At 41.2% G+C, this 8,227-nt stretch overlaps 1 protein-coding gene across 2 annotated transcripts; it reads left to right on the forward strand.

The window, feature by feature from the left end:
* c1h19orf67 (chromosome 1 C19orf67 homolog) lies at nucleotides 1–4,632 on the forward strand. 2 transcript variants are annotated; one of them, XM_039811078.1, is made up of 8 exons: nucleotides 1–62; nucleotides 403–573; nucleotides 844–1,042; nucleotides 1,686–1,824; nucleotides 2,378–2,487; nucleotides 3,095–3,292; nucleotides 3,459–3,599; nucleotides 3,830–4,632. In XM_039811078.1, exons 2-8 carry the CDS (start codon nucleotides 441–443, stop codon nucleotides 3,954–3,956), a joined length of 1,047 nt encoding a protein of 348 aa, XP_039667012.1. In that variant the 5' UTR covers nucleotides 1–62; nucleotides 403–440; the 3' UTR covers nucleotides 3,957–4,632. The 2 variants fall into 2 exon arrangements, with proteins under 2 accessions (XP_039667012.1, XP_039667104.1); XM_039811170.1 differs by lacking the exon at nucleotides 1–62 and having other exon boundaries at nucleotides 295–525; nucleotides 3,830–4,631.
* Nucleotides 4,633–8,227: the final 3,595 nt, after the last annotated feature.

An 8,227-nucleotide genomic window follows, 5' to 3' on the forward strand; every position in this document is an offset into this window, starting at 1 on the left:
TTTTTTAGAAAACGCAGCAAAATCAACCATAAAGAGCGGTGACAGGCGACGGTGAAAAGAAGGTAACAGCAAATTAGATTATTAATCTAGATACATTAATGTTAGCTCATCTGTTATTAAAATCAACAGACTGTAGCGTGATTAGATATCTAATAATCTTGTGGATTGATTAAATCAAAACCCCAATCCCTGGTTATTAATGTAAACGTGACTTTGCTAAAAACTTGCGGTGTATTGCTAACATCGCGATAGTTAGCTAGCTCGCTAACATTAAATGGGCTTTTACACCCGCCCTCTGGAGTCCAGTCATTTCAGATGAGAAGAAGGCGGCAGAGTTGACAGGTCATTCAGTGTATGACGGCTCTAAAATAATTAGTTAATGTGGCGTATTATTTCCAACAGGTTTCCAAAGAAATACCAACGTATCTACACCATAAAACATGACTGACATTGAAGTTCAGGTTGAGGTGCAGCCAAACTCACCGGAACAACATGCATTTGGGGGCCTGCAGGAGGACATGAGCGGTGAGATGGACTCAGACTGCAGGGAGAGTCTTAACACTGGACAAGGAGGTCAAATATATGAATGCTATTCCCAGCATGCTTTGAAAACATGCATGTGTCATGTTTTTAAAACTTATATTACTCAATTGAACTACTCATAAACTGGTGTTTTTTGTTAAAACAACCAAAATAACCACTGCTTTTTTTCATTTGGTAGTTATTTGTATTTTGAATTGAAAATAGGGGGGCGGGGGGATATGGTAATAGTCGATATGCTCTATATTCTATATGAGACCATTTTCTTTCTGTTGTGTCTTTTAAAATTCATTGGGGTTTCAGAGGTGGAGGAGCCACTGTCGTTGTTGGCTGTCGTGACTCTGGCTCCACCCTGTGGTGACCATACGGCCCGCAGCTGTGACTGTGAGGCCTGCAGCTGTCTGGAGATGAGATGGATGGAGAGAAACCTCCAGTCCATTGAGCTGCAGCTCCAGTTCCTCATGAGCAAGGCAGATGACTTACACGACTGCCTTATCGATGGGTAGGACCCTGGCTAGTCATAATGCACTAATGTTTCAAATATGTTTATTGCGAACCATTTTCATTCAACAATGAAGTTTGCATGGCATTTACATGTTTCTTTAAGAATGATCATAACAACAAAAAACAGCGACAGACATACAAATAGTAACAGAAACAGTGACGGACATTATACAAATTAACAGACATAGCTTACCACCAGTTACTAGTTACCCAGCCCTCCCACCCCAGGAGTGTATTCTTACTCATGTCTTAATGGCCTTCTCTGTTAAGATAAGAGTTCACGGGAAGCCAAACTTTCTCAAAGTCCCTAAGCTTGGCTCTGGCTTTGCCTTGTCGAAATTACGAAAATGAGCTCTGACATAGTCTCTAATTTGAAGATATCTGAAAAAATTATTCTTAGGCAGGTTACGTTTCTCCTGAAGTTGCTGGGAAGATCCCTCCCACATATAGGTCGCCAACATTTCCAATCCCCATTGTCTTCCAGATATTAAAGGTCCCATCCAAAGTGGAGGGGGTGAAGGGGGGGATTTGCTGCTATAGGTAGCAAAAATGACAACACCCTGAGCTAGAAATGCTTATAATGCACTAATGTTACCAGGGGTATATCTGCTATTTTAGGACTCTTTTTTGTGTTTTTGTAGACAGGGTCATCTAGAGAGCGAGGCTCTTGCTGCCGCAGTGCCGAGTTTCCTGTACACCTGTCAGCCTTTCTTTAACCACCTGGAACCCACGAGCACCGTGTCTCAGCACACCCCTCTGCCTTTTGACATCTACACAAGGGTATGTGTTTTAAAGGGCTGACACACCCACCCGTTAAAAGACATTTTCTCACCAGTTGTGATCGTTTTGGTTTCATTTGGTTTTGGAACTAACATTGGAACTACTTTCTACTGAAAAAAAATTATTCTCTGCTAAATCTCTTGGCAGCGAGATATGTGCATTAAAGAGTAAAGCAGAGTAATGGAATTTCTTTTCTGGAAAGAGATGTTCCTGTTGAATTTATTTAAACGTCATGTCATGAAACCAAAACTGCTTGGCTAGACACCATTTAACACACCAGCTAGCAGCTACCTACAGACAATACGCCTTACATTGATGTATGTTTATTTCAGATCGGAGTGAGTAATTCAGCAACTCTGTAAGCAGCTTTTGTATCACAAGGGTGGGGAATGTGTGTTTCACGATCATAGAAAAACTCCTGCAATGGAACGAGGGGGGCACACTATCTGTTGCTGAATGAGACTGTGCACTGTGTAAAAACATTAACAGCTACAAGTTTAGTTTAACCTTACTGTGTGTGTGTGTGTGTGTGTGTGTGTGTGTGTGTGTGTAGCGTGTGCAGCTGTTGGACTTCTCTCAGCAGCTGTGTGACAGGTTGGAGCAGCTGGTGTTGACCTACGCCAGCTACAATGTCCTCTGTTTAGACGAGACCGAGCCTAACAGGTATACACACACACACACACATACACACACACTCAGAGGAACAACACACGTTTCTACCAATACATGTTTACTCATTTTAACATGTGGCGGTAGCACAAAAACAACATGAAAGAACAGAAAGTCCTCATGGGATAGTAAGACATACATACAGTATATGCATTTCATTATTCCACATTTAAACGTTTAATTAACTCATGCAACATTTGGTTTCATGTAAATTATCCACTTTTCCTAATTTCTGTCAAAAATCTTCCTATGTCTCAGAACATGTCAACCTTTCCACTGAATACATTTCCTGACCAATATCAAACTATTGCTCTTTTCCCGTAGGATCTGCTTCATCGTTATAGCTTATTGCCAGGTACCTGCGTTCACTCATTTCAGTCCCTGCTAAGGTTACAGTAACACCCTAAATTTATCAGGGGAGGTTGGAGAAGAGGAAACTCATGTTGTGCTTCATAGTGTACATGTGTCAGTATGCTATGGAAACAATTGATCCAGGCAGGATGACTTTTATCTTTATAACATTGGATTTCACCCCAGGGACCAATCCATTTTCATATCCTCTCACCGTCTAACTTTCCCCAATCTCCCGTTTGTTTCAAAGCGTGTCTCACTTCTGCATCGGTCAGAGCCAGCTCGGTCCACTGAGGGTGACCACGTTTCGCTACTGTAAGCCCACGCCGTACCTGGCCCGGGTCGACACGGGCCTGTACAAACGCATGCGCTGGAACGTGGAGAGACTCCGAGACGAGCAGCAGACCGATGAAGAGAGCGAGGAAGAAATAGTCGGCGACACAGTGTAGTGAGTCTGGATGATAGCTCCACCCTCTTATTTGTTTTTACTTCCTGTTTCTACATTTTTGATAGACTTTTGTTTCTCCTCTGATTGATACTAACATATATGGCACCCATCTTACTTCCAATTTACATCCCTGTTATTAATCTTTTATTACCACCGTCCCAATCAGTTACTTCCTGTGCTACGAGGACATTCCTAATGCACACGCAGAGGCTAGCGGGGATGGCCAAGATGCCTCTGACGTGGTAAGGATGTGGTCCATCGGTCAGTGGGTGCAGGTGACCCCCGACACAGAGGACATCTATGACTGGTATGCCGATTTACATTTCTTCATTCGTTGCTCTCTAGCTGCTTTTAAGACAGTTTTCAATCACCCAGCGCCCTCTGGGGGAGTACAATGTAAACAAATGAAGATAAGTGACAGATCTAGCCAAAGACAAACATTCCTCACATTAAATAGTCACATCTCAATAACCTTTGCTACAGTTTTCTTAGGTTGCTCGATTCATAGATATTTGTACGCGCTCCTGTTTGTTCCAGGATCACGTGCGAGGTTCCTCAGGCCGACTATCACAGGCTGTTGTTTCTGGGCAGCGAGGAGCCGTCTAGCTGCGGCGCTACAGACTACCTGCAGCAGCTGCTGCTGTCACACGAGACAACAGAGTGACGTTTCAATGGTGCGTATTGGCACACATATGACATCTGTCTCTGGGATACACCATCCTCGATGGTTGGTAGAGGGATAAACAGCTTGTGAAAAGAAACTGCACCAATTTAGATCACACAGGACGCTGCAGATAAGTCATTAAGCAAAAATGTGTCAGTGAGTTTATGGGAGATTCGGAGGTTGAACATCTGGTTTCATTCTGGATGTCGGAGCAGAAACACCCGAGCTGAAATCCCAAGGGCATCACATGACTAAAATATGTGAGACTTCAGCCTAAACGACTTGATGCATTCAGGACCTGTTGGGTTTTTCCACATTTAAAGCTGAAGAGGCTTCTGTTTTCATAATACACTGTGACCAGTGTTGGTTTCAAAAACAAAGTTCAATAGTCAAGTTTTGTTTAAAAAAAAAAAAAAAAAAAAGTAAAAATTGTTTTATGCTGTATATTGTGCCAAGTCCGTTGAATGCTGATGTTTGCTGCACACTATTGTCACTTTATTTTGTTCAGTGAGTTAATGTTTAAAAGATTTTATAAGAGATTGTAAATATTGTTTTACATTTCTTACAACAGTTCACACATTTTTAACAGCCTTTTGTTGTGTTGTAAAGAAGTCCAGAAGCATTATTAAAAAACATTTTATTTACATGAAACGTTTCATTGAAATAATTACACACAATCACAGATTTCTGTTTTTCAGAAAGCCCAGAATAAACCTTTTAAAACAAGCTGCCATGATCCCACAAGCGAGAGTGCCCATTTACTTCATTTCAAACAGGTTCCTCAAGCCCTTTAAATTAGTACTCAAATGCCTCACTTAATTTTCAATAAATTAATATCTAAAATGTAAGATTTAATAACTCTGAGCCCAGGTAACACACTCCTACTTCAGCCTACTGTGTTCAGTTTGACCGTGTAGTCATGCAGCTCTCCATTTCTGTTGACTGGACACAAGGAAGAAGAAAGTAATTTACTTACAACAAATAAAATCTACCATGTACAACCAACATCCGTCATTCTCTATTCAATAAAAAAAATCTATATAGGACTCTTAAAGGGCTACTATACTTCTAAAATCTCTAAAGTACAAAAGTAAAGTGGAGTTTCCCTTCATTACAGTGAACAGTCTTTGAAAATAATATACACACAAATGCTTACAAAAACACTACACAGACATGTAAGAAAGCACATTTAAAAAGTCCAGCTTTGTCAAAAATGCAGTGAACATAATGTGTCCTACCTGGAGGACGGGAAAGCAGACATACATTAGCGTAAACACCTGCCTGCTTCTCAGTTGCTACACATAGGCTTTAATATAAAGGACCCATTAGTGGGTGATGGTAATGGCAATTTCTCTTAGTGGAATCAACAGTGGTAAAAGGGCAAGAATCTATTAAGGTGAAAGCACTGGATAGAGATTCCTACCTGGCTCACTCCTTTCAATTCAGTTATTAACCCTTGTGTTGTCCTTCGGGTCCCAGTGACCCAAAGGACAACACAAGGATGATGTACTTCCGTTTACTTTGTTGAGAATTGCTCTCTAAACCCTGTTTTTTGTAAAGTAAGTAAGTAAAGTTTATTTCTAGAACACATTTAAACACAGTTTAAGCTGACCAAAATGCTGTACAAACAAGAACTAAGGTGCTGTATTAACCCTTGTTTAGAGAGCAATTCTCAACAAAGTAAACGGAAGTACATAATCCTTGTGTTGTCCTTCGGGTCACTGGGACCCGAAGGACAACACAAGGGTTAAAGATGCAGTAGGTAAGTCTTATAAAACTAACTTTCTGTCATATTTGCTGAAACTGACCCTATGTTCCAGTAGAACTACATGAATTATGTAAAATAAAAAAATAAAAACTCCTCTGGCACCTCCTACAGCCTGTAGTACCATTGGCAAAATTCCACCGCTCCCGGTTGATTTTCTCCAATCAGGGCCATGGGGGTGGGGGGTCCTATCTGCCTGTCAATCACTGCTCAGGCACGTACACGCATATAAGAGCGTTCTCCCCTCCCCGCGCACGAGCTGCAGAAAGGTTTTCCAAAACTCGGGTGAATATTGGAGAGGCTTTTCAGAGGTGGCGTGGCTGCGGGATTTTAAAGATCTGAAGAACGATGCAGATGTAGCCACATTTCCTCTCAACAGGTAACATAATTACCATGAATGATTTATCTTTCACTTGGTTATTAGTAGTCAAAAGTCCACAAAGCTACATTGGTGAGGATAATAGTAACGTTTGCACAGTGGTCGGTCTGATATGATGCTGAAATGGCTAACGCTAGCCTGCTAGTTAGCATCGTTTTACTGTTGGTGAGTAAAGTTAACGTTGTGTTGGTGTTTAGTTATTGAACATGTTGTCTGACATGCCGGCAGTTCTGTCAAACTCAGTTGTGTGGGAGGGGCTTAGGAGACAGTTGCAGCAGAAAGGGAGGAGGGACTGAGAAGTTGTAATGTTCAAATTTGTTGGCAAAGTCCTGGCTCTTCACAATCTTACCTACTGCAGCTTTAAACAACAATCAGCCTTTATGCCATTTTACACTGGAGAGTAGGGCAGCAAGCCAAGAACTGCCTGAATACAATAAAGAGATTCAAATGGACATGAGTGGAAATAAAGTTCTCTCATAGCATTAATGTTCTGTTCTCCATTTAGATTTACAGTCCAAGAAACTGTCAGAAAACTACTGAACGTTTCCTAAAATGTCACCATCGTTAAGCCTGTGACATTACGAGGCTCAGTGACCGTCTTAAACACTGACTGACATCAATATACATCACAGCTATGAAGAGTTAAATCACACACACTTCCATACCACAGCTCATCACAGTTTCAACAACAATAAACAGTGAAAACCCAGAATAACCTGATATTGAATCCTCACTTTTACTAACCTCTCTCATGTCTCACAGTAAAGTGAGCCCTGACCTTCCCAGCAGTATCGGTTAAAGCCCAGAGTTAGTCTTCTAATGTAAAGTCTGTGCACTGCACCAGTGTGGAAGTCCTTGTAGAATAACCAGCTAGCATCTGCCTGTAGCCTGTGACTGAAATACCTCCATCTAAAATAGAAGCATTAAGACCTAAAGGAAGACTACACGTATGGAAGAATTTAATATGTGGCTCCAGAACAGTGATCATAAAAAGGCATTTCCTGCAAAAAGTCTAAACTATGCACATAATTAAACGAATAAAACTAAAACTTCATTAGTGAGCGACTGTGTTTCAAATGGAAATGCTTACACGTCGTACTGACCATTGGTAAAGAACAAACAGCTCAGACTGAGACCATGTAGTGAAATATGATAGTCTTTCAATCAAGACATTTCTTTGATCTAATTTTGCAAATAAATAAGTTGAACTTCACTTTACCAGCCAGTGTCCAAGCCTCTATTATCAACATGTTTAAAATTGATACAAATTACAAGACTGTATTTGAGTAAGTGCAATCTCAGAAACCTGGTAATCAGTGTTGTTTTATCACTATTCAGTAGCAAGACATCTCCAGTGTATTCTCATTTTAAAAATAATGTGATAAGAATGAGTGTCAACGTGTATGAACAGTTATGGCTTCAATTAAAAAGCACTGAAGGTGAGGAACACAAAGTAAAACAACCAAATCCATCAGTCAATAAACCTTCGATTGATAGTGGCCGTTTGGCACCGAGTGTGTGTGTGTGTGTGTGTGTGTGTGTGTGTGTGTGTGTGTGTGTGTGTGTGTGTGTGTGTGTGTGTGTGTGTGTGTGTGTGTGTGTGTGTGTGTGTGGCCACCCATGGCACAGAGATTTGGCATAATGAAAAGTGTCCAGTTCCAACTATGTAAATCAGTAGCAATGACGAATCATGGGATTCTGTCAGCAATCACATGGTTTCAGGTGTTTTACGGATTAAAATGTAATATTATAGTCAAGTCTTCATTTTGTGTTTGCAGCGATGAAGGACAGGGAGCGTGAGGCGAGAGCAGTGCCGAGTTTCAGTACGGCGTCACGCTTGCGTTTTCTACTTGAGAGGAGATGCACTGTCTTCCCTGGCAGTGCCGGGGACTTTCCTGCCCTTAGTACGGACTCATTTTGTTTGTCTTTACTGTACCGAGGCTGCGTACGGAGAATTTGAATCCTAAAAGTGTAGAAAAGGCTTTAAAAACAGCATTTAGAACTTTGTGTTGGTAAATAAAATGCACCAAGCATTGGTATTAGCATGGTATGTGCTTGTTTTTAACAGTACAACTAGAGCTCCCTGCCTCTCAGGAGGATCCTCAGCAGTGGTTCCCAACCTTTTAA

This window comes from Perca fluviatilis, chromosome 1 (genome assembly GCF_010015445.1).
Source record: "Perca fluviatilis chromosome 1, GENO_Pfluv_1.0, whole genome shotgun sequence".
In the NCBI taxonomy this organism is placed as follows: domain Eukaryota; kingdom Metazoa; phylum Chordata; class Actinopteri; order Perciformes; family Percidae; genus Perca; species Perca fluviatilis.